Here is a 25471-nt window from a genome sequence, read left to right on the forward strand (position 1 = left end):
CAGCAGCCAGGGATGCTCCCAACCCCTGGCAGGGAGACTGGGTGATGGCAGCGTGGTCCTCACCTGCTCTGCCCATCCTGTGGGAGCCCCCAGCACGCACTAAACCCTGGCTGGGCAAATCAGAGAGCCTGTGCTCTATTTTCCAGCTTTTCCTCACTGCTCGGGTGGCTTTTCTCCATGTTTAAATGTAATTTTTTTGCCATCTCCTGCTCTTGCTCCAAGTCAGTGTCAGGAAGAGCTCTGGATGGCCCCGTTCTCCCCTGGCTGTGCTGTTGCAGGCAGCTCTGAAGGCACTTTGCTCTTGAGGCTTTTTTTTTCCACCTGGCCGAGTCCTTCCAGGCGAGCTGCCTATAAATTATGTAGATGGAAAATGGGACCTGAAAGCAGCAGGCATCAATAATTGATGGTCGACGTTTGCTCAGGGGCTGGCTGCATCCAGGCATGGCTGTGCCACGGGGCTGGGGCAGAGCTGTGTGACCCCACTCCTCCCTCCTGGCCCAGAGTTGCATCCCCCCTACTCCTGCCCTTGGGCTTGGGGCTCCCTTTTGGGTTTCAGTGCAGGATTAAAACCTGATCCAGCCCTGGACAGGCCCTGCCTCTGTTGGAAGCTGATTGCAGAGCTGCAGCCCAGGTTTAAGCTCCTTTATCTGTGGTCCCCAAATGTTTGGTTTTGGGGTGTCCCCCACGGGGGTGCAGATGGATCTGTGCTGATGGGTTTGGGGTTTTTATAAGCTAAACTCTGCCCCAGTGGCATTCCTGTCAGTATGCAGGACTGTCCATATCTGACTGGTGCCTCTGCTCACCCCTTGCTGCTGCCCCATCCCTGTCCACCTTTCCCTTTCCCTTTTTTGCCACCACAAATCCCAGCCCTCCTGCCTGGCCAGTTCCTGTGCCACAACATGCTTTCCCCACACAGCCCAGCTCTCACAGACAAGGAGCAGGCACCAGTTGTCTCCTGGCTGGGCTGGGAGGAAACTCCCCTGGAGTGGAGAAGTGCCTGACCTGGGGGCTGCTCCCAGCTCGGGGCTGGGACATTCCGGTGTTTTGGCTCTGTGAGGGAAGAAGGAACTCTGGAAGAAATAATCCAGGGCAACGTGGAGCACTCTGCAGGGCAGGTGCTGGCCTCCTGGAGGGTCTACAGGACCCCAAAATCCTGCCTGGCACAGGTGAGCCCTTCCTAGGGAAGGCTGCAGGCTGAGAACTGACAGAGCTCGGGTCAGTTGCGCTCTGCCCACGCTCCTGGTGGCAGCTGCAGCCGGCCTGGGCAGTGTCTGGCTGGGGACACACTGCCCTGGGTGGCACACGAGGTCTGTGCCATCAGGGCAGGAGCAGCCCTGGGCTGTATCTGGCTCCGGGCTGCCCTTCCCGGCAGCATCCCCGGGATGTGGGAGCCAGCCCGGCTCCTCCGGGGCTCTCTGCAGGTCAGGCTGTGCCCCTGCCTCTCCTGCCCCCTTCGGGGCATGAGCTGCTGTTTATGGCCAGGATTAGCGCTGCTCTGCTGCCCCAGGAGCCATCTCCTCTCCCTCCTCACCAGGATCCATCCACTCCTGCCAGGGCGGGGATGGCTGAAGGTCAGGGTGACCTTGGGTGGCTCAGGCCGTGCTGGGGCTCGCAGGGGTTTCCCAGACAGGGAAAGGGGAGCAGGCGCTGTTAAACCCCAGGGATGGAGCAGCCCCGAGGGCTGGAGCCCTGCGCCTCTCCCCATCCCGGCTCGGAGCGTGGTGCTGGAGCGGGTGGGATGCCGGAGGAGGGGAGGGCAGGCAGGGACCGTGGTCCTCGGCAGCCTCAGTGTGTGAGCTCAACCAGAAAGGCTCCCAGCAAGGTGACCCTGGGGACACAGTCACCTCCGAGCCATCGATCCGGTGGTTTGGTGCCGCTCCCCTCGGCTCAGGCGCTCGCTGTGCTCTCGTTTCAGGGAGTTACTTCGCCAACCACTTCATCATGGGCGGGGAGAAGTTCGACTCCACGCACCCCGAGGGGTACCTGTTCGGCGAGAACAGCGACCTCAACTTCCTGGGCAACCGGCCCGTGGTGGTGGGTACCGGGGGGAACCGGGCACCGGCACGGCCCAGTCCGACCCGGGACAGGCTGAATGTGACAAGGGGTGGGACAGGCTGAGTGTGACAGGGGATATGTGGGACAGGCTGAGTGTGACAGGGGATGGGACAGGCTGAGTGTGACAGGGGATGGGACAGGCTGAGTGTGACAGGGAATGGGACAGGCTGAGTGTGACAGGGGGGTGGGACAGGCTGAGTGTGACAGGGAATGGGACAGGCTGAGTGTGACAGGGGATGGGACAGGCTGAGTGTGACAGGGGATGTGTGGGACAGGCTGAGTGTGACAGGGGATGGGACAGGCTGAGTGTGACAGGGGATGGGACAGGCTGAGTGTGACAGGGGATAGGACAGGCTGAGTGTGACAGGGAATGGGACAGGCTGTGTGTGACAGGGGGAGTGCGGGACAGGCTGAGTGTGACAGGGGATGTGCGGGACAGGCTGAGTGTGACAGGGGATGGGACAGGCTGTGTGTGACAGGGGGTGTGCGGGACAGGCTGAGTGTGACGGGGGTGGGACAGGCTGAGTGTGACAGGGGGTGTGTGGGACAGGCTGAGTGTGACAGGGCGGGTGGGACAGGCTGAGTGTGACAGGGGGTGTGTGGGACAGGCTGAGTGTGACAGGGCGGGTGGGACAGGCTGAGTGTGACAGGGGGTGTGTGGGACAGGCTGAGTGTGACAGGGCGGGTGGGACAGGCTGAGTGTGACAGGGGATGTGCGGGACAGGCTGAGTGTGACGGGGGGGTGGGACAGGCTGAGTGTGACAGGGGATGGGACAGGCTGAGTGTGACAGGGGAGTGTGCAGGACAGGCTGTGTGTGACAGGGGGGGTGTGACAGGCTGAGTGTGACAGGGGGTGTGCAGGACAGGCTGAGTGTGACAGGGGGTGGGACAGGCTGAGTGTGACAGAGGGTGTGACAGGGGGTGTGCGGGACAGGCTGTGTGTGACAGGGGGGGTGGGACAGGCTGTGTGTGACAGGGGATGTGCAGGACACGCTGCTGGGTGTCCCCTCCACGGGCTGCTGGGTGTCTCCTCCACGGGCAGAGCCTGCCAAGCCCACCTGGAGTGGATTCTCAGATGGCTCATACGAGGGCTGGGTTCCTGCTTGTGAAAAACGCCAATCACTTTTTTTTTAAATTTTAAAAGTTTAATAGTAATAAAATGGTTATAAAAAATAGTAATACAACTAGAGTAATAATAATATGGACAAATTGAATTAGGACAATATGAGACAATAAATACAAAGAGTTACGGACGTCCGGGTACCTTTTTCTGGGCAGCATGAGCCCGAAAAAAGGACCCACATTAACAAAGGATTAACCCTTAAAAACTTCAGCCTGTTGCATATTCATACACTTCATACATGATGTATAAATTCCATTCAAACACAGGGTTCTGTCTGGTCATCATCAACTTCTTCCTCTGAAACCTAACAGCGCCTTCAAGGCAGGAAGAAGTTCGTTTCTCCTGATAATGGAGCAATAAATTTTTTTTCTCTGAAAGATTTAGATGTCTTGTGGCTGCTATCTCACTGTGAGTCCTTTCTTTAAAAAAAGTATCCTACATAGCATCGTTTCTATTTTAACATTCTTTATAACCTAAAACTATATTTAACACAGTGCTTAAGAGAATTAATACAGCATTACTTTCTAACACAACACATATAATATTCATTTTAATATTTGCAAAAAGCCAATCATAAAATATGCATTTTTCACACTGCTGCAGCCTGTCTCCTATCCAGGACTGGTGGTGAAGGGGAATTGGGCTGATTTAATCCAACTTCTTTCTCATTCCCTCTCCAAGAGCTGAGTTTTCTCTTGCCTTCCCCATCTCATCCAGGAGCCATATCCCAGACAGGAGGGCACACAACACAGAGGCCCTGGTGTGGTTCAGGGGAGTAGAGCAGCTTGGACAGGAGCAGCTGAAATTACTCCCCAAGCTCTAACAAGGAATGGGAAGAAATATAAAATAAAATAAAATAAAATAAAATAAAATAAAATAAAATAAAATAAAATAAAATAAAATAAATAGTGAAAAGACTGGGGGTAGGTTGGGGCTGGGAGGGGCATGGATGGGTTTTGCACTGCTGGGTGCAAAGCTGGTCTCAGGGCACAAGGGAACCCGGCTGGAGGGGGGTCCCTACACTCCAGGCTCCTGGAGATGGTTTTTGTGCTTGCTGCCTTTGGAAAGGGAGGAAATGAGAGCAGGGGCTCAGGCTGGGAGTGATGTCCCCCCTCATCCAGGTGCCTCTCAGCAGTGGGACAATTCATCAGCACTGGCTGGAGGAGTTTGGGGGGTTAAATATTCAAAAGATTCAGGGCAAGGTCTTAAAAGTCACCAAAGCTTTTCTGTTAAGTTGAGATAAACTTGCCTGTGCTTTGGCCCAGCTCTCAAGCATTGCCTGCTGCCATTAAAGTTCCTGTTTCCTCCTTGGAACTGGCTTTGGTAGCATCATGTGGTCCTTCAGCAGGGAAGTGTCCAGCCCTGGGCTGTGCCAGAGCAGGGATCCAGGCAGAGCCGTGGTCAGGAGCACCCACAAAGCCCAGGAACAGTGGGGGCCAAAGGCAGAGCCTTTCCCTCCCTCCTCTGCGCTTCCCTGAAAATGAGACATCAGCACTCAGGGTCTCTTCCAGCAGCAAGTGTTGAGAAATCCTCTTGATTACAGTAAAAGCCTCTAAACTGCCCAGTGAGCAGTTCCCATGTCAGCAGAGCAGCAGGGAAGGCAAAGGAACAGCTTGGAAACAGCAGAGAGAATTAATCCAGCATCACGAGCTAAATTGTCCTGCTCCGGTTTAATTACCGATGGCTCTGGGCTGCAGAGCTGTGACCAAGATCCAAGATCCCATCTTCCTGGGGAGCAGGGGCAGTTCTGGGGCTGCACTTTGACTCAGGCCAGTTTTGGGGGCTCAGGAAGGAGCTGGGGGATCTGTGTTGGTTCTGGTCCCAGCCTGTGTCCAGGCAACACTTGGGTCTCTCTGATGCTGCCTCCAAGTGCTGTCCTGATGCTTCTTTGTGCTATTTTTGCTTTCTGACCTTCTGGGAGAGCCCTGGTGGGGCTGGAAGCATTAAAGATGGCCACTGCTTTTTGGTGGGGGATCAATTTTGGCTTCCTTGGGGATCAAGGGCCAGGTGATCTTGGAAGAATGGTGTCCCAAGTGTTCTGTGAGCAGAGCAGTTTGTCTGAGCTATGAACAGCGCTGCTGCCACAGGGATGTGCAGGGCAGCCAGAGGCTGTGCAGGCTCTCCCCTCCATGGGTACATGATAATCTGGATTTTCCAGCTGGGAACAGGTTCCCAAGGGGCTGGGAAGGGCGTTGCAGGTTTAAGTAGCTGCCACCATGCAGGGGCTGAGGAGCAGAGCAGCTGCTGGAGGCACTGGGGAGCACAGGGGAAGCCAGGAACTGTTGAAATGTGCCACTGGGTTTCCCTGCCCACGCAAAGCTGCTGGGGTTTGTTTGTAGAAAAACCCCAAGACAGACTTTTGAGGGTGGTTTTTATTTCACTTCAGCAAAAGCTGGTCTGCACCAAATGTTGCTGTAGGCACGTGGATGACATTCTTAACTGCACCACAACCGTTACCCAGTTTTTTCTGTTGTGTTTCAGCTTGATTGAAAGTGAGGAGATGCAAAACGTCCTCTGAAGAGTCCCTTTCTGACATGCAAAATCTGGCATGTAAAATTCAATTTAAAAAGAAATCCAACCACCCCCAAAAAGTGCTTTTCACACGTGGGAGTGAAAGAGCCCGAAGTGGTTTCTGCAGAGCACAATTTGCCTGTGGCACTTCCCCATCCTGCCCAGCCCCACAGCCCCTGTCACCTCCCTTCCCTCCTCTGTCACCCACCCCTGGCTGCTGCAGCAGGAGGGGGGGTGCACCCATGGGCTGGTTTGGGTATGGTTTGAGTGGTGCAAACGAGCAATTTTGGGTGACTGCATTAGTTTGAATAGCAGGGGATGTATCACGACATGGCACAACCTGTCATGACAGGCTCAGCTTCAGCCTGGAGCATGTTCCCACTCTCTCCCCTCCAGCTGCAATGGGTGACTCTGCAGGTGCTCAGTTCTGCAGGTGCACGTTTAGTGACTCATACAAAAGTTCGTTAACAGCAGTTTAATGACTCTGCTGCCCTTTTCCCTCCTGCAGAGGGTGAGAGCAGTGGGAGGCAGTTCCACAGTGCTGGCAATTCATGTCCAAAGCCTCTGATGCCGTCAGCCATGCTGTGCCCAGCCCAGGCTTTAGTCTGCCTTCAGTGGCACCTGTGGGATCAGAGCTGTGGGATGGTGGAGCAGGGATGGGACAGAGCTGTGCCTGCACTGGGGGGCTCTGCAGCTGCCTGTCCCAGCCTGTCCCCCTGAGCCCAGCACGGGTCCCCCAGTGCCATCCCTGCTCTGCAGGGCTTTGGGCACAGGAAAGGTGGGGATGGCTTTGAGGACAGCTTAGGTGATGATGGTTGTCCCATGTGAGAGCACCAGGAACATGGGACATGGGACATGGGAAATGGGCAGCTGAGCTCCTGCAGGGCATCCCCAAGGGCCACCTGCCCTTGTCCCCTCGGTACTGGGGTGCAGTGGGTGCCCTGGTGAGGGACAGTGGGACACTATTCCCTCTCCAAAGGCAGCAGATGAGACTCTTGGACCATCTGCCATCCCTGATGGCACCTGACACCCTCCTGCCTCTGGCTGTCCCTTGGCACATGGTGGCAGCTTGCCAGCAAGCTGGGCCTTAGTCAGGGCTGATCCCTCCTGCAGCTAAACCTACCTGGGAGATGGAGATGGAGAGGGGGAGGTGGCTCCTGCACCCCTTCCCCACTGCCCTCAGTCTCCTCTGGGTGACTGCAGTGCCACAGAGAGGGTGTCCCCATGGTGCCACCCCTGTGTCCCCTCTCCCCAGGAGCCCTGTAGCCCCTGTCAAGTGCACAGAAAGGACTGGGAAGGACAATGTCACCTTGGAGGAGGGATGCTGCTGCCTGCTTGCTCCTGCCCAGACACTTTGCTGGCTCTCTGCTCTGGGCACGGGGCTGGCAGGATTCCACCACCCAAAATCCCATCCACCACAAGGAGGAAACAGGGACACTTGTGCCTGTTTTTTCTTGGCTGGTGGGCAGGGAGGGAGCCTCAGCTCTGCCCAGCCTCATCCAGCAGCATAAAAATCCATCAGCAGCTGCTGCCCTGTGCCCCCCATCCCCTTCAGCCTCCAGCCAGAGGGACAAGGAACAGCCCCTCTGTGTCCCCTCCCCAGTGAAACTGTCCCTGCTGTCCTGGGCTGTTTGTGAAGGGATGTCCCTGTCATTGTGCTGCCTGGTACCCAAGTGCCAGCAGGGGCTCCAGGTGCTCAGCACCCATCAGGATGCCCAGGCCACCCCAATTCCCTCTGTAGGGCGTTGGGGTCACTGAGGGGCCCAGAGCCACGGCAGTGCCCCCGTGTGCTCTGCCTTCAGCGGTGTCTCTCTCGTCCTAGTTCCCTTATGCTGCTCCACCTCCTCAGGAACCCGTGAAGACCCTCAGGAGTTTAATCAACATCCGCAAGGACACCCTGCGCCTCGTCAAGTGAGTCCCCGCGGGCAGGGAGGGTCCTGCTGGGCGCTCCCAGGGATGCGGGCACGGGGCTGCTCTCATTCCAGCAGGGTGAGGATGAGCCTCTGTCCTTCCCCTCCTGGCTCCCGGGGCCACTCTCATTCCAGCGGGATGGAGGATGAGCCTCTGTCCTTCCCCTCCTGGTTCCCAGGGCCACTCTCATTCCAGCAGGATGGAGGATGAGCCTCTGTCCTTCCCCTCCTGGCTCCCGGGGCTGCTCTCATTCCAGCGGGATGGAGGATGAGCCTCTGCCTTCCTCTGCTCTCATTCCAGCGGGATGGAGGATGAGCCTCTGTCCTTCCCCTCCTGGTTCCCGGGGCCACTCTCATTCCCGCACGATGGAGGATGAGCCCCTGCCCTTCCCCTGCTCTCATTCCCGCACGATGGAGGATGAGCTCCTGCCCTTCCCCTCTCATTCCCGCATGCCAGCACAGGCAGTGCCGCAGGATTAAAGGATTTTAGCGCTGCCTTTGAAGTGCTTTGCTTCTTCTTCCTCCCCCACCTTCCAAAGGCTTTGCTGGAGGGAGGCTGGGGATTGCGGCAGGGCCGGGGGATGCGGGATTAGGGCTCAAATCTGTCTGCGGCGCTTCCCAGCCTGCAGGCGCGACCTTGGGTGTGCCCAGCGCTCTTGTTGTGCCTCAGTGTCCCCTGATGGAGGGCAGCAGCCCCTTTTGGTGCCGAGGGGATTAGTCCTGGAGCACCCCAAAGCCCAACTCCTGGACCCTCTGTGTTCCCCAGGTGCTCGGAGGAGGTGAAGACCCCGGGGGAAGAAGTGAGCAAAGCCAAGGTGCACTACAACGTGGAGTTCACCTTCGACACGGACGCCCGTGTGGCCATTACCATCTACTACCAGGCAACTGAGGAATTCCACAACGGGGTGGCGAGGTGAGGGGCCCCAAACAGGCCTGTGTCTCCTCCCCAGCCTGGCCTGTGTCCCCCCAGGCCTGGTGTGTGTCCCTGCCTGATGGACATGGAGCCTCCCCCCTGAGCATCTTTCCTCTTCAGGACAGGAAACAGCTGAGGTGGTGCTGAGATTGGAGGGGGCTCCTTGTTTCCCCCAGGTGCCACCACCACATCCTTGCCATGCTCTGCCATCTCCCTCCCTGTCACATCCTGCTCCCTCTATTTACCTTCAGATCAGAATGGAGGCATGGGGAAATAATTCTCCCTCCCAAACCCCTCCAGGCTGGCTGTGGAGTTGTCCCTGTCCCCTCCTGTGCTGTGTTTATTTTACCCTGTGGATTATTTTAGCTCATTTTAGAGTTCTCACCTCAGCCCCAAGAGGCATCTGGGAGGGGAGGAGTGACAGACACCCTCCCTCTCCCATTTTCCTGGCATCTCTGTGCTCTGGGGAGAGCAGGAGGGGTGGGGGGACACCCGAGGTGCCCTGACCCTGTCCTGTCTCCATGGCACAGCTACACCCCCAGGGACAACAGCCTGCAGTCAGAGACGGTGCACTACAAGCGGGGGGTGTGCCAGCAGTTCTGTGTGCCCTCCCACACCATCGACCCGTCCGAGTGGAGCGAGGAGGAGGTGGGTCCTGACTTCATCCCGTGCAGATGGAGGTGGGAGGAAGTCTCAGCTCTGCTCCATCTCACCAAGCCTCCCCTGTCTCTCTCCAGCTGGGCTTCGACCTGGACCGCGAGGTTTATCCCATGGTGGTGCAGGCAGTGGTGGATGAAGGAGAGGGTGAGGACGGGGTTCCTTGCTGGGATGGCTTTTCCTGGTTTGCTGGCATTGTGATGCCAGCTGGGCAGAGCCTCCTGCTTTTCCTCACTGCTGCCGTGGCTCTGCCTGTCCCCCTGCACATCCCCAAGCCCTGAGTGCTCCTTTGTGTCTTGCAGAGCACAGTGGGCACTGCCACGTGCTGCTGGCCACCTTTGAGAAGGTAAGTGCCAAGCTGGGGCCATCCCCCTCCTCCTGCCTCCATCACCCACCAGGTGCAAGAGCCTGGAGAATCCCTGGGAATCGGGATGGTGCTGCTGGGCTGGGGATATGTTGAGCTGCTCCTCAAATCCTGGGACTGTTCCCTCATTTTAAGCACCCACTTCTAAGGCATTTGGGCTCAACTCCATCTTCCTTCCTCCAGCAAGCTTTGCAGTGTGTGTGACCTGCCACAGCTACCTGGTGCTGGGCTGTCAGGAAAAGCCAGAATTCCTGCAAAATGGGCTTGTTGGGAGCGGGGAGGGAGCAGTGACAACCACAGGGTGGGTGGGTGCTCCAGCACAGCAGCCCAGGGGTGCTCACCCATGTGCTCTTTCCTCCCTCCAGCACAGTGATGGCACCTTCTGCGTGAAGCCCCTCAAGCAGAAGCAAGTGGTGAGTGTTGAGGTGTCCCTGAGGTGCAGGTGTCCCTGCCCACCCTGCAGGGGAGGCACTGAGGGGTTTTGGGGAGCCCCAAAAGCCCCAAGCCTCTCCCAGCCTTTTGCATTGATAACCTTGAAATTGCACTCCCCTGCCTCCCAGGGATTGCAATTTCAAGGTTATCAATGCAAAGAGAGCCCCTGGATGCTGGTGGGAGGAGGACTGGCCCAAGCAGGGGTTTGGGAGCCCAAGGTGTCTGTGCTGCTCACCCCTTGCCCATGGGATTGCAGGTGGATGGTGTGAGCTACCTCCTGCAGGAGATCTACGGCATTGAGAACAAGTACAACACACAGGACTCCAAGGTGTGTGCCTGCACCCCCTGCCTGCACCCCAGGGCCTTCCCTCATCCCTTCTTCCCCTCCCCTAGCACAGGCCTGGCCACTGAAACATGCTCAGGGCAAGAGTTTGCAGCACAGCACAGAGCTGGTGCTGGCTGGGGACATTTTGTGTTGGCATTGAAGGACTGAGCTTTTCCCCCCATCCTTTGTGGTTCCTTGGGGGAAGGGAGATGGCTTAGATGGGGAGCACGGGGCTCAAGGCATGGGATGGATGGGGAGCACGGGGCTCAAGGCATGGGATGTGCCTTCTGCTGTTAGAGGACACAAAATAAAATGACACACATGCTGGAACCTCCAAGGTAAAAAGAAGGGAAGTTTATTTTCTGATTTCAACATTTATAGACTTTTAAAAGTGACAGTGGAGGATTGGAGGATGAAAGTGCCACCTCTCCAATGACACTGGACAAACCAACGGTCCAGCAAATTTCTCCTCTTCTAGAAAAGAATGTAAAACAATAATTATTTATATAAAAGTGTGTGAGAAGGTTCATTACAAGAATGTAAACATCAGAAGGCTTGGAAGAACTTAGAAGGACAGGGCAACATTATGCTCTGCTCTAATATGTAAAAATTGGGGTGAAAATGTGGGTTTCTGTTTCCTTTGGCCTCATCTCCCAGCCTCCTGGAGGAGAGGAATGAGATCCCAGGGGGTCATTTCCAGAGCAGGCAGCCCATGGACACAGGCAGAGCTCTCTCTGAGCACCCAGCCAGTGTTTTAGAGCACGGGCTGGGGACCCCCGAGGCCGAGCAGGTCCCTCTGTGCCCTGGGCAGGTGGCCGAGGACGAGGTGAGCGATAACAGCGCCGAGTGCGTGGTGTGCCTGTCGGACGTGCGGGACACGCTGATCCTGCCCTGCCGCCACCTCTGCCTGTGCAACACCTGCGCCGACACCCTGCGCTACCAGGCCAACAACTGCCCCATCTGCCGGCTGCGTGAGGCGGGGAGAGGGCTGGGAACGGGCTGCGGTCCGGGGAAACGGGCTGGGATGTAGGGGAATGGGCTGGGATCCGGGGGAACGGGCTGGGATGTAGGGGAATGGGCTGGGATCCGGGGGGAACGGGCTGGGATCCGGGGAAACGGGCTGGGATCCGGGGGAACGGGCTGGGATCCGGGGGAACGGGCTGGGATCTGGGGAATGGGCTGGGATCCGGGGGGAACGGGCTGGGATCCGGGGAATGGGCTGGGATCTGGGGAAATGGGCTGGGATCGCTGGGAACAGGCTGGGATCTGGGGAAATGGGTTGGGATCTAGGGGAGTGGGGTGGGATCTAGGGAAACGGGCTGGGATCTAGGGAAACGGGCTGGCAGCTCTGGGAACGGGCTGGTGTCTCTAAAAATGGGCTGGTGTCTCTAGGAACGGGCTGGCATCATGGGGAATGGGCTGGGATCTCTGGGAATGGGCTGGCAACTCTAGGAATGGGCTGGCATCTCTGGGAATGGGCTGGCAGCTCTGGGAATGGGCTGGCATCTCTGGGAATGGGCTGGGATCTCTGGGAATGGGCTGGCATCTTTAGGAATGGGCTGGGATCTCTGGGAACGGGCTGGGATCTCTAGGAACGGGCTGGCAGCTCTAGGAATGGGCTAGCAGCTCTGGGAATGGGCTGGGATCTTTAGGAATGGGCTGGGATCTCTGGGAATGGGCTGGCATCTTTAGGAATGGGCTGGGATCTCTAGGAATGGGCTGGCATCTCTAGGAATGGGCTAGCAGCTCTGGGAATGGGCTGGGATCTTTAGGAATGGGCTGGCATCTCCCCCCCTTGAGCTCTGAGCTCTGCAGTCCCTGTAGCCCCACTAGGGATGCCCCTCTTGGGAAACAGGGTGTCATTTTTCACAGAATTCAGAGAATCACTGGGTTGGAAGAGACCTTCAAGATCACTGAGTCCAACCCAGCCCCAACAGCTCAACTAAACCCTGGCACCCGGTGCCACATCCAGGCTTTGTTAAACACACCCAAGGATGGTGATTCCACCACCTCCCCGGGCAGCCATTCCAGAACTTCATCACCCTTTCTGTGGAAGACGTTTTCCTAAAATCCAACCTCTATTTCCCTTGGTGCAGCTCGAGGCTGTGTGCTCTGGTTCTGTCAGTGCTGCTGGAGAAAGAGCCCAGCCCCAGCTGAGCACAGGCACCTTTCAGGAGCTGTGAGAGTGATGAGGGCAGCCCTGAGTCTCCTTTTCTCCAGGCTGAGCACCCCCAGCTCCCTCAGGGCTTCCTCACAGGGTTTGTGTTCCAAGCCCCTCTCCAGCCTTGTTGCCTCCTCTGGACGTGCTCAAGTGTCTCAGTGTCCTTCCTAAAGTGAGGGGCCAGAACTGGACACAGCACTGGAGGTGCTGCCCAACCAGTGCTCTAGCAATGGACCAGCATCTCCCGCCCTCGAGCCCTGCAGTTCCTTTAGCCCCACTGGATGCCCCCCTTGGGAAATGGGGTGTCATTTTTTGACAGGTCTCCTTTCAATGCCTGGTTTTCACCCCTCCCTTTTTCCCCTGCTGCCCCAGCTTTCCGAGCCTTGCTTCAAATCCGAGCCATGAGGAAAAAGCTGGGCCCGCTCTCGCCCACCAGCTTCAACCCCATCATCGCCGCACAGACCTCGGACTCCGAGGAGCACTCGGTCAGTGCCTGGCTGAAGGTGGGACCCTGGCCTCTCCCACCAGCGTGGGGAGGTTTGGGCATCCGTGTGTCTCTGAAGAAGAGGGTTTGATTATTTATTTATTGCAAATTCGTCTTGCAAAAATGCAGGGTTGATATTACAAAAAACAAAAAACAAAAAAAAAAAGAAAGAGGAAAAAGCTTTTTGGCTGAGTGTCCATTCTCTAGGTTTGAGCTTCTTCCTGGGGCATTTTGATTCCACTGGGAATGAGGGGATCAGCAAAATGGCCCAGGAAGGATTCTCACATCCTCACCCCATGATCTTCTGTGGGAATGTTCCTCACTTGGGGTCACCAAAGCTCGTGGTGTTCGCAGGGGTACCAGGATGAGGGAAGAGATGAGGATCTTGACTCCATGTTTCAGAAGGCTTATTTATTATTTTATGATAGATATATTATATTAAAAGAAAATTATATATTAAAACTATACTAAAAGGATAGAAGAAAGGAATTCATCAGAAGGCTAGCAAAGAAAAAGAATGGAATGATAATAAGAGAGAGTCCAAAACACCTGGACTGGGATTGGCCATTAATTAAAAACAACCACATGAGAGCAATCAAAGATGCACCTGTTGCATTCCACAGCAGGAGATAATTACTGTTTACATTTAATTTCTGAGGCCTCTCAGCTTCTCAGGTGAAAAAACCCTGTCAAAAGGATTTTTCCTAACGTATGTCCTGACAATGCTCCCTGCAGTCCTCGGAGCACATCCCGCCAGGTTACGAGGTGGTTTCCCTGCTGGAGGCCCTCAATGGGCCCCTGACGCCGTCGCCGGCCGCGCTGCCCCTGCGAGCCCTGGGGGACCCCCCAGGCGTGGGGACCCTGCCCTCCTATGGCAGCGAGGGCCCCCTGCCCCCCCTGAGGGCCCTGGCACCCCTCGAGCGCCTGCCCGACTGCGGCCCCGTGGGGCTCAAGCTGAAGAAAAGCATCTCCAAGTGAGTCCTGGGGTGGGTATGGGAGGCTGGGGGTGCTCAGGGGGTCTGGGGCATGTGGGCAGGGGTGAAACCTTCTGCTTTGCCCCTCTGGCCAGGTCCATCTCACAGAATTCCTCCATCCTGCCTGAAGAGGAGGATGAGAAGTCATGCACTGAGTCAGAGCTGAGGGTGGCCAGGAGGAGATCCCCAGCCCGGCATGAGGAGGTGAGCACTGTCCAAAATCAGTGTAACTCCTTACTGCTGGTAAGGAGTTGAGGCACTGGGGGGGCAGCAGGCTAGGGGGAGGCTTGGGGCCAGAGGGACTGGCTGGGGTTGCCCCTCCTGGCTCTTCCTCCATCCATGAGAATGCCTGGAGGAGATGGGCCATCCATGCTGAATATCCCCCATCCCATCCTTCCCATGGGCTCCTCTTCCAGGAATGTGGTGCAACCCCAGAGAGTGAAAACCTCACCCTGTCATCATCAGGAGCCATCGACCAGTCCTCGTGCACTGGGACACCCCTGTCCTCCACCATCTCGTCCCCAGAAGGTACAGCAGGGAGGGGCTCATAGGTGCTGGCAGGGCAGGAGAGTGGCATGGTGATCTCAGGACTGTCACACTGTGGGGGGATGCAAAGAGGGGTGGCATGGCCCCCTCTTACCCTGCCATGGACATTGGATGGAGCCCCAGGGTGTCACCTCTGCTTTGTCACCTGTACACCTGGAGATGGGAATCACAGGGACACTGATCATGCCTGTTTTGTCACCCTGTAGACCCAAAACCAGGGTGCTGTGAGCCCTAGGGACCTGCTGCTGGCAGCTTTGCACCCATCACATCTCCGTGGTGTGCAGCCAGTCCTTCCTCTGCACCCCACTCCTCCTCATTAGCCCCTGTTCCATTAGTGGGTGCTGTGCCATGACTCCCACCCGTGGGTGGGGGGGTCCAGCGGCCCCCTCAGCCCCTGCTCTCCCCCAGAGCCCGTGAGCAGCAGCCTGGCTCAGTCCGTCATGTCCATGGCCTCCTCCCAGAGCCAGCACTCCCAGCTCAGCACCGACACCGTGTCCTCCATGTCTGGCTCCTACATCGCCCCTGGCACGGAGGAGGAAGAGGAGGAGGAGGAGGAAGAGGAGGGGGACATGCTCCCCTCACCTGCGGCCGCGAGCGCCACAGCCTCTGATGGAGAGGTGGGGACTGGCGGTTGGTGGTGGAGCCCAGCTTGGAGAGCTCCCCCATGGGATCTAACTCCTCCTCCAAAACCACTGGCACCAGATTTTAGTTTTCTTTTCCTTCCATCTTTCCCACCTTCCTCCTACAGTCAACACCTGTGGAGTCCCCGGATCTGAATTTTGTCAGCATCTCTGCCGAGGAGCGCGATGCTGAGGTAACCAGAACCATCCCCCAGGGGACTGGGAGCTGGGGTGTCACCCTGCACTGTGGGGGGATCCCAGTGGTGCCCAGAGTTGGGAGCTGTGGTGTCACCCTGCACTTTGGGGGGATCCCAGCTGTGCCCATACTGGGAGCTGTGGGGGGATCCCAGCTGTGCCCATACTGGGAGCTGTGGTGTCACCCTGCACTGTTGGGGGATCCCAGCTGTGCCCATACTGGGAGCTGTGGGGAGATCCCAGCTGTGCCCATACTGGGAGCTGTGGTGTCACCCTGCACTGTGGGGGGATCCCAGCTGTGCCCATACTGGGAGCTGTGGTGTCACCTGGCACTGTGGGGGGATCCCAGCTGTGCCCATGAAGGGGGAAGCTGGGCAGTGGCACCACGTTCCCCCAGGGCTGGGCTGGGCAATGTGCTGCCCACGCATCTGTGTCCCTGTGGGCTGCCCTGGGGATGGATGGGGCAGTGGGGCTGTGTCCCACCAGTCCTGATCCATGGAACCCCCAGGGCCAGGGATGTTCCCCCAGAGGGACCTGGGAACAGCCCCTGGCACAGCCCTGGGCTAACACTCGCTGCCTCTCGCTGTGCCACAGGGCAACGATGTGCTGGAGGACGAGGACGCCTCTCCCACACAGGAAGATGGTAAAAGGCCCTGGGTCGTGGTTGTCCCCTCACTTTCAGCTCACTGTCACCGTGAGTGGGAGGTGCTGTGCTGTCCCCAGCTCCCCCACTGCCATCAGGGAGAGCCCTGGGGGACCCTGGTGTCAGAGGAACATCAGGGACACCCACGGGGGCTGAGCACCAGTGGGTGGGGGAGCCAGGCAGCCATGGGGACCAGAGGGCTCGGTGTGGGACATGGAGCAGGCCGTGGCTGGTTCTTCCATGGAGCAGGACCCATTGGTTTTTCCAAGGAGCCAAATGGGAAAGAGGCTTCTCTGCGTGTTTTTTTTCCCTCACCAAGGTCTTTTCTCAGATCTCTGAGACTCTCCCCAGTAGAAATCAGTGTCTGGGCTGATTCCCATAGGAAGGGGCTGCAGAGCTGTTCCCTCTGGGATGCTTCCCTCACATTGGTCTGTCCTCAATGTGCTTTTGCAAATCAACACATGCACATTGAGGGCTCCTCTCACCTTCTCCCTTGAGCTCAGGCAGCCAAGGAAAGAGGGAAAGAGGTGGTCACCTCCATGCCATTGGCCACCAACTGCCCTGGATTGCTTTTGGGCAACAGGGAGGCCAACAGTGTGCCCCCTCCCACATTTCCAAGTCTCTTTTTAACAAAAATACAACAAAACTATTTCCCCATCCATCCTGGATGCTCAGCCAAGCTGGAAAGCAGGAACACCCATGGAACACCCATCCCCAAATCATGGCCTCTGACCTGCAGAGAGGCTCGTGCTGATGGGGAGACTCAAGTATAACACATAGGAGAACCAGAGGCTGTGGTGGACATCCATGGGCATCCCAACAGCTCTGGGAGCAGGATGGCCTCTCTCCTTAGGACACAGTCCTGCACCTGTTCTCAGCAGGGCTGCTGGCACATTTGGGAACATCCCTCCTGAGGTTCAGTCACCTGCATCTGATGGATGCAGCTAAGACCCTGGAGGCTGATCTCTTGTAGAAGCGATGTTAAGAAGCAGAGTTCCCTCCCTCATCCCCAAAGGCCTCCATGCCCCTGCAAAAGCTTGGCTATGGCTTCTTTTGCCCCACGCATCCAGCTACTGCCTCTTGCTGGCATCCACGCAGCTCTCACTGCACCGCTGGTGCTGGAGAGGCTCCTGCAGGAGGTGATGGGTGCCACCACAGCCTGGCTGTGCCAGAGGGAAGGTCTGGCTGAACCCTGGGCAGGTTCATGCTCATGCCCACATTGTTGCTGTTCCGATGCGGCCGCTGCAAGGAGAGGAGCAGCCGGGGCCGTGCCCAGGCCTTATTGTCCACTCTTCACCCGCTCCCACCCCGGTGCATCGTTCCTGTGTCATTTTTTTGTTTTGAAAGAGGCTGGGGAGGGGAGAGGAAAAGCCCCAGCAGTCCCAGCCCCAGTGCCAAAGGCGGCCGCGGCGGTAACTGCCTTAACTCCCTTCCAGGCCCGAGGACAGGCGCTTTCCTCGGTCTGAGCTGTGACAATAACAATGACATGGGCATCGCACACGTGAGAGCGCTGGACAATAAACTGTGCTCTGAGGCCTGCTTACCTGGTGAGTGGCCGTCTGCTGAACATGAACTTGGGGTGGGGGGGACAGTTCCACTCTTCCCTGCATCCCCCCAGCCCTTTGCATCCATCCCTCCTCTCCCATCACCATCATTACCACCATTCCTGCCAGGTTGTCCTCACTGCACCCCTCCAGCCATCCCTCTGTGGGGCTGAGCACCAGCCATGTCACCACCCATGGGTCAGGGTGGCCTGTCCAGACTGGGATGTCCCCAGGCAGCTGCAGACTTGCTTTGCTGGGATTCTCTGTCCCTTGGCCAGGGGGCTGCTGGCACCCCAGGAGGCACCAGTCCTCCTTAGGAAGGTGTTGTGTGGCACAGCGGTAGCCTGGTACAGGCTTGTGGTGGGCACAGCAGTATTTTGTGTTGGGGTGTGATCCACAGGCAGTCCAGCTGTGCAGCCTCCCAAGTTCAGGGAGATGGGGTGTGTCCACCAGGTCACCTTTCTACAGAGCCCCAGCTTTCATCCATCTTTCCCATTTCTTCATCTTTCTCCCCCACCCTCCTTCCACTTTTATTTCCTCCCAACCTCTCTCCATCCCTTTCTTTTCTTCCTTCCCCCCAGGCTCCTCCGTCTGTGTGAAAGTTCATGTTCGCTCTGTGCCAACACGGTTTCCTCCACCCACGCTTGTGCCCCTTCCCTGCCCAGAGTTGCCCAAAGGTGACAAATGTATTGAACACCCCTGGTCCCTGTGTGGAAGGGGGCAGTGGGCTGGGGACCCTGCCCAGCCCTGCAGGCTCTGCTTCCTCAGCCTGTGTGTGGGGAAACGAGCCAAAAAGCCAAAACAACACCCTCCATGGGGTCTCAGTCAATACATTTGTGGACAAGCTGAAAGCAGCTCTGCCTGTGCCTTGCCCCTTCAGCTGACTTTGTGGCAGGTCCCAGACCTGCAGCAGGTGCTGGAGAGCCAAGAGGGTGGGTGAAACCCACTGGAGGGAGGAGAAATCCTTTCTTTTCCTCTGCTCCTTTGGGAAAGCCTCCTCTCCTGCTGCCTTGCCTGTTCCTGGTGGTTTCTGTGCTGGAGAAACACGGCTGAGGCTCTTGGGGAGGAACACACAAGCCCTGTGTCCTCTCCATCACCCTCTGTCAGCACTGGCTGAGTCCTGCTGGCCTGGGGGGGCTGGGGAGGGAGCTGGGGGTGTCCCAGCAGCACCTCTGCTTTGCTGGAGGGCCTGGCAAAGCATCCCCTGGCTGTGGCAGCAGCCAAAGCCATCCTTGACTGCATCCCTCTTGGTTGTGCTGGGGGGAGGATGAGGAAGGGGGAGCTTTGCAGCCCAGATGGCTCCAGCACAGGGTCGAATTCTTGCTCTGCTGTGAGGTGTGCACTGGGCTGGCATGCAGGAGCTGGTCCCTGGGCTGAGCCCAGCCAAGGATGCCCTCTCCATCCTTTGGCCACCACACCTGTCCATGTGTCCAGCAGCTGCAGCCCTCAGCACCAGCTGTGCTGCATGAGAGGGGTGATCCAGCCTTGGCACATGTGGGGAAAAGCAGAGGGTGAGGAGGTGCAGAGTGGGGGCTTTGGGGCTCTCCATGGTCCCTGGGAATGGCAGACGTGGTGTTCTCCATCCCTTTTCCCTCACTGTAGGATACAAGGCATTTTTTCCACATAATAATGGACAGTGATCATTGTTTTCTGACTTTCCTTTTTGAGCTGTTGTACCAGTTTGTGGAGATCAGGATGTTCCAGCAGTTTTCAACCAATTTTTAACAATCCATTCCAGCAGGGGTTTTAGACAAAATGTCATATAACACATCTAACGTACATTTTGGTGCAGTTTTTGGTAGGAGTAGCTGAAGTCACACTCTGCTCTATAGGTGCACTTACAAATACATGGATTCAAGTGGTTACAAAGCTGTATCTTTGTGTCACCCACTGTTAAATTGTCACAAGGGGTTCTTAGACACACACCCCCTTATCCTATGGACACTGCGATGGATTCAGGGTCATTATCAGGAGACATTTCGAAATGATAGACACAGTTCTGTGTCCAAACCCATTGTTTAGGCTATCAGAATATTACTTTCACATATAAACCCCTGTCATTCTCTCACCACACAACAATCTACATCAGTGGTTTGCCATGCATGTGTGTGATTGGTAAAAGCCCATGCTCAGTGCTCCAATGGAACTAATCCCATTCCCACCACCAGGATTTGGTGCTTGGTACATACAGAAACACTCTGTGTTGCTAAGGCAAACACTGTGACCTTACTAGTGATGGGGACATAAGAAAATTTCATTGCAGACCACCAGAATTTAAATGCCTTTTCAAATTTCAATGAATAAAAGTCCCTTTTCCCATTCAGTGATTATCCCAGAACTGCAGGAGTGTAACCACAACTGAGCTGGAATACAGCTGGGTGCTGAAGACACTGCTTTGAGCAATTTCCGGACCATCAGCCAAGCTGGTCATTAGCATTTGGATACTTTGGATATTTGAAGCTGATTACTGTGTGTTTCCAAGAGCAGATAAGGAAGACCTTAAGGGTTGATCTGTAGTGTTCAAATAATTGATGGTTGCACCCAATTGATCAGTCAGAGTTTCAAGACTGATATTGTTCAACACTCCTATTCCAGTTCCCAATATATCAGTTAGATGTGTGGGGTAACAGCCTCTGGTTTAGCCAGGAAAACCACCCAGTAGAGGAGGTACCTGTAAAAGATGAATGTTTTGGTTGGATAGCAGGAACATTGGTTTGCATCTCTTTAAGGACTAGGATTAAACAATATTTGTTGTTGCTCAACCAACTTGACCTTGAAATGTTCAGAGTTGATTTTATAGGTCTTGGAGAAGTTTTTGCAGCAGTTGTGGAGGGTATGCTGGGCACCCTTAAGCCCTCTAGAGTACAGTCAGCTTCTGTATCACAAGGAGTTAAGATCGGTATTGTGTCTTTAAATTTACAGTCCTTTAGGCTCGTGGTGAGACAGACTGGGGGTGTTCCATGTTTTGTGGTTTTGTTTTGGCTGTATCATTCATAAAATCTCTCAGGGCTTGTACCCAGTTTATGACAGCCCCACTCAGTGATTGTAGGGAAGGCAGCTGCATCCTGGCCCTTGAGATCTGTGGTGTTCAGAGTCTACATCTCCAAGTCCATCAAGTCTATTGGACAATCTCCAAGCTGGTGGCATTTGATAATGATGTTTTTGTCCTCTCTGTAATGGATGAAGGTGCAGGACGTGGTTCCTCAAAGCTTCTTTTGAAATCTCTGCAGATTTCAATCTGGTGGGAAAGAGCCTTGTGAGGAGGCAAAAGTTCTCATCCCAGGGATTTTTGAACATGAGGTTTAACTAAAACCTACAGATCCATGTCCTTATGTGGATCCTGGGAGCATGGGTTGCAGGGGCTGTCCCCAGGGTTCAGAGCATCCCCTGGCTTCAGCCTCTGCTGGGGGCAGGTGGAAAAACAGCTTTGGAAAGAGAAACTGGGGAAAGACATCTGCCAGAAAGGCTGGCACCGAGGTGGGGGAGCTGGGGAGCTGCTGTAGAAAACCTGAAATCCCCTGAGGGCTCCTGCTAGTTTAAAGCCACAGATGCTGTGAGCTGTGAGCAGTGGGCTGGGCCAGCCGGTTGGGTTTCACCAGGATGGATTTGGGAGCTGGGTTTCACCAGGATGGATTTGGGTTTCACCAGGATGGATTTGGGAGCTGGGTTTCACCAGGATGGATTTGGGTTTCACCAGGATGGATTTGGATGGATTTTGATCTGCCCAGGGCAGCTCTGCCAGCTGCTGGCAGCAGGGAGACCCCTCCAGCAGCACAAGGGGTAGGGGGTGGGTGGGCACAGGGCTGATACCCTGCTCCAGGGCCAGACCATGTCCTGCTGGCCCAGCCCTGCTCCTCAGCACCCTCTCAAGGGTGCACAGAGCACAGCTGAGTCTGCACTGGAGCACTGCAGTGACTCAGGCCATATCAAGCCCTTAATGGGATTTCCGTGTGCATGTACGTGTGGTCCTGTTTAATTATCCATTCCCTCCGGGATCTGCAGACTTAAGATGCCTCGCTCTCCAGCCTGAGCTCGCCATGAAAAGCCACTCGAAATGGCAGCTGTCACCTCCCATAAATCAGCAGGCAGCAGGATTTTGTTGCTCCCCCTCTGAGAAAGCCTCAGCCCTTGGCCTTGGCATGGCCTCACGCAGTCCTTCCAGCTCAGAGCTGCCCTGGGCACAGGGTTTAACCTCGCTGGAGGGTGCAGCCAAGCTGCCTCAGGGGTGCACCCCCTTCCTAAGGGCACCACGCAGCCTCTGATGGGTTTGGTGGTGGGACACAAGCCACGGGCCGAGCTCTGCCAGCCCCCTGCCCCAGCAGCCTGCAGCTGGAGAGGAGGCATGGGGGACCCAGCTGCCCCCGCACCACAAGCATGTCACCCCTGTCACCCCTCGGTTCCCCTTGGCACCAAACCCCGGGGGGCTCCAGCATGGGGACCCTCACCCCGTGCCTGGTGGCAGCTCCCTGCCCCCTCCCAGAGCCGTTCACAGGGGATGAGACCCCCCAGGCCCCGCTGTCACCCCCTGTGCTGCTCGTGTGCATGTCTCCGTGTCCCCTCCCCTGTCCCCGCCGCTCCCGCCTTCACCTTGTGCCTTCTGGTCTCTCCTGCCACGCAGCCGCCGTGCCGGACTCCTGCCCCATTAACATTGAGGAATAGGTGAGACCATGAGACCCCAGAGCTGCATCTGCCCCGTGCCCCGTCCCCCCGGGGGTTGGCACTGCGTTGTCACCATTGCTGGTGGCCCCCTCACTGCCCAGGCCAGGGGACATCCCTTGGTGCCTGACCTGCAGCCCCACCCGCATGGGGCCTCTCACCGGGCATGGGTGGCCCCCTTCATTTAGGTAATTTAAACCCAGCCACTGTGCTTCCCGTTTGGCCCTCAGCATTCCTGAGAAATTGGGGTTTTTAGGGGCTCCCCAGCCTGGAGAGGTAAGTGCAGGCACCCCCAGCCTTCACTGCAGCCAGAACCCAACGGGGGGCTGGGGAGGTGGGTGTCGCTTTGGGAGAATAAATCACACCCCCCGTGGAAAAACGAGCTCAGTGCACCCGTGGGCTTTGGGAGCCCCTAACCCCCATTTTCTCCCCCCAGGCCCAGAGGCAGCCAACAACAACGTGGGGCTGCAGCAGACCTGGCCCCGCTGCCCCCCGGGCCCCCCGGAGCAGGCAGCACCCGCCCTGCCCGTGTGAGGGCTCAGCCTCGGGGGGGCACGGAGCCCCCTGCCCACCCAGAGGGACCCTGGTGTCTGGGCACCCTGGGCATCGTCACCGCCACCCCTCGGCTGTACCAGGACTGATTTTCAAAAGAAAAGACGGTAATCTTGACTTTTGTGTGGGGGCTGAAAGCCATGTTACTTTGGAGCCCCCCACTGGCACCTTTCCATTCTCCAGCCCCAATGGGGACGGGCTGGGGTCCCTCCTGCCCCCCCTCATCATCTTACAGCCCCAGCCTCCTCTCCTCCAAAGTGTGGAGCAGATGGGACAGGGACACCTCACCAAGGGGTTCTGGGATGTGGGTGGGTGGGGACAATGGGAGGACGCTGTTCAGGGCTGTGGGCTCTAGGAGGAGTGTTGGGATTGGCATCCTTGGTGCATGAGCTGCTGACTTTCATGGGGGGTCACCTCCCCCGTCCAGGTTTGCTGCCCTGTGCCCCTGCCCTGCCATGGGCTGTCCCCATGCCATGGGATGTCCCCATTCATGCACTGGCAGTAACTCTGCCCCCATAGCTGCCCCTCCCTCTGCTCTCCTGAGCAGCACCTGGGCTCCTGGGCCTGGCCCCGAGGCATGGAGCAGGTGGCAGGGGTGGGCAGGAGGCCTGGTACCACCCCCAGCCCAGTCACCAGCCCCTGGGGCATTGACAATTTATCCTCTGTCTTCCACCCTGCTGTGGCTCAGGGCTCTGGGCTGCGCCCTCTCTCTGGAACAAGTGCCAAAAGTGTCACCCCACGCCCCCCGTCCTGCCCTCCCCATAACACTTTGTAGCAAGGGGTGGATGAGGGTGTGGGGGCTGCCCCCATCTCCATCCCTATCCCTCTGGCCAGCACTGGGCTGGCAGCATAAGTGGATTTTGCTCCAAGGGCAGACACACAGGGATAGTAAAGCAGGAGGGACAAAGCCACAGACCTTGGGGCCTGGTGGGGCCACTGGCAGAGGCCAGGCTCCGCTCCAGAGAGCATCAGGGACAGTCAGAAATCACTTGGAGCAGCATCAGACCCTGCATCCCAATCCAGCAGGCTCTGGAGCTGTTTGGGGCAGCCCAGGGTGGGAAGCTGAGCCTCCCTTTTCCCCACCTGGTTTTGTCACATGGCTGTGGCAGCAAAGGCCACCTCCCCCTCTTTGCAGGACACAGCTGCATTTCAGAGCCACCTTAGCACAGAGATGCTCCTGCACTGACAGCAGGGTCCCTGGAGGGTGGAAGCAGGTTCCCAGTGCCATCCCCATGGCAGAAAAATTGTGCTGATGATGACTGTGGCTCCTAGAGAGGGATGGAGCCCTTTGGGGGGGCTGGGGGTGTTTTCTCTGCCTTTCTGTGTGTGGGTCCTGCCAGGACCAGCGATCCCACTGCTCTCTCCCCTGGGCTGGCTGTGTCTCCTGTAAGCTCAACAGCTCCCAAATTCCTCCCTGGGAACCCAGGGCTGGGTGTTTGATGTCAGGGGGTGACATCTCCAAAACGCCATCCTGTGGCATGCCAGGTGGGAGCTGCAAGAGCAGGGAGGGCTCAAGTGGTGGGGACAAGCCCTGTGCCCCGTTTGGGGACGTGCTGGGTGACCCAGCCCTAAGGAGCCACGGCAGCACACGGGAGCAGCTTTGGAGGTTCACTGGCATGCTGAGCTGAGAAAACCACGGCAGCCATCTCTTCCCTAAGGCTCCAGCATGGGCAGGGGAGAGAAAATCGGGCTGGTGCTCCAGGGGCACCTCGTCTACCAAAGCCCAACCTTCCTCGTGGTTCCAAAGGGGACAAGGACAGCTGGCCTGGCACCCTGGCACAGGCTGCAGCTGTGCTTGTGGCTGCCAGCAGAGCAAGGAGGACTTAGGAGAGACCGTGAGCGTTTTCTGGCTCGTCTGAGCGGTGTCCCCAGGGCTGCTGGAGCCAGACAAACGCACGGGGTGGCTGCGGGCAGGCGCTGCCCTCGCTCAGAGCGATGGAGAGGAGCCGGGAGGATGCTGCGGCTGAGCAGCGCTGCTGCCTGGCTGTGAGCAAGGAATCCATCCTCTGGGTGGCACAGGAGAGACGGGATTTGGGCACGAGTGACATCAGCGCCGTCCTCGGCCACCCAGGCGGGATGAGGGGCAGGCAGCGCGGGGTGGAAGGTGACAGCCCCTCGTTCCAGTGACCCACGTGTCAGGGATTTAAGGAAGGAAACCAGATTGCTGCTTATGATTTTGCTTTGAGCATGTTTTGGATTTTAAGAGTATGTTTAATAAAGGGTATCTTATGTCGACAAAATGTCTAGAGTCATTTTGTGGGGTCAGGGTGAGGGCAGTCGGGGTTTGGGGGATTTGGTCAGTAAAAACCCTTTTGGGCTGGGAGCACCCACTCACCTGTCACCCAGTACCTCCTCCAAAACAGCCCAGCTGATCCAAATGTCCTAAAACACTTCCCAACCTGCATTCCCAACTATCCTAAATCCTGCCAGGATGGAGAAAGGGCAAATGCAAACTAAACCTCTGCAGGAAGAGTCTGGCCTGGGGTAGAGGCATCTTCCTGCTGTGTGGTGTGGGTGGCCCTGTCACTGCTGGGATGGATGAGGACACCCAGAGGGAACTTTTCCTGGGGGAGAAGAGGAGCAACAAAGAGCTGGGAGCTCATGCAAGAGAAATCCTCCAGTGGTGGGGAAGAAATTGTGTGCTGGGAGCTGAAGTCTTCAAGGTGAGGAGGGCTGTAAGGGGGCTTGCAATTTGGGCTTAGTAGAAGGGGCTGATGATGGTGGGGGGGAAGCAACTTGCAGCTGAATCAGAGTCAAAATCAGAATCAATGTGGTTGGAAAAGGCCTCTGAGATAATCGAGTCCAA

General features: G+C 56.9%; 1 protein-coding gene across 5 annotated transcripts in view; it reads left to right on the forward strand.

Annotated features, from left to right (window-relative positions):
- The window catches only part of RNF157 (ring finger protein 157), a 28154-nt gene extending 3249 nt beyond the window's left edge, over nt 1-24905 (forward strand). For 2 of the 5 annotated variants that reach the window (XM_054645005.2, XM_077188230.1), the window contains exons 2-21: nt 1916-2034; nt 7512-7600; nt 8366-8512; nt 9043-9160; nt 9250-9316; nt 9472-9515; nt 9899-9946; nt 10222-10293; nt 11102-11261; nt 12824-12936; nt 13671-13909; nt 14005-14113; nt 14326-14437; nt 14864-15072; nt 15204-15269; nt 15865-15913; nt 17350-17460; nt 18039-18134; nt 22076-22116; nt 22550-24905. In XM_054645005.2, coding sequence (XP_054500980.1) covers nt 1916-2034; nt 7512-7600; nt 8366-8512; nt 9043-9160; nt 9250-9316; nt 9472-9515; nt 9899-9946; nt 10222-10293; nt 11102-11261; nt 12824-12936; nt 13671-13909; nt 14005-14113; nt 14326-14437; nt 14864-15072; nt 15204-15269; nt 15865-15913; nt 17350-17460; nt 18039-18134; nt 22076-22116 — 2009 coding nt within the window. In that variant the 3' untranslated portion in view covers nt 22550-24905. The other 3 variants (XM_077188229.1, XM_077188228.1, XM_054645006.2) reach the window with 3 other exon arrangements.
- The last annotated feature ends 566 nt before the right edge of the window (nt 24906-25471 follow it).

This window comes from Agelaius phoeniceus, chromosome 19, assembly GCF_051311805.1.
Source record: "Agelaius phoeniceus isolate bAgePho1 chromosome 19, bAgePho1.hap1, whole genome shotgun sequence".
Taxonomy (NCBI): domain Eukaryota; kingdom Metazoa; phylum Chordata; class Aves; order Passeriformes; family Icteridae; genus Agelaius; species Agelaius phoeniceus.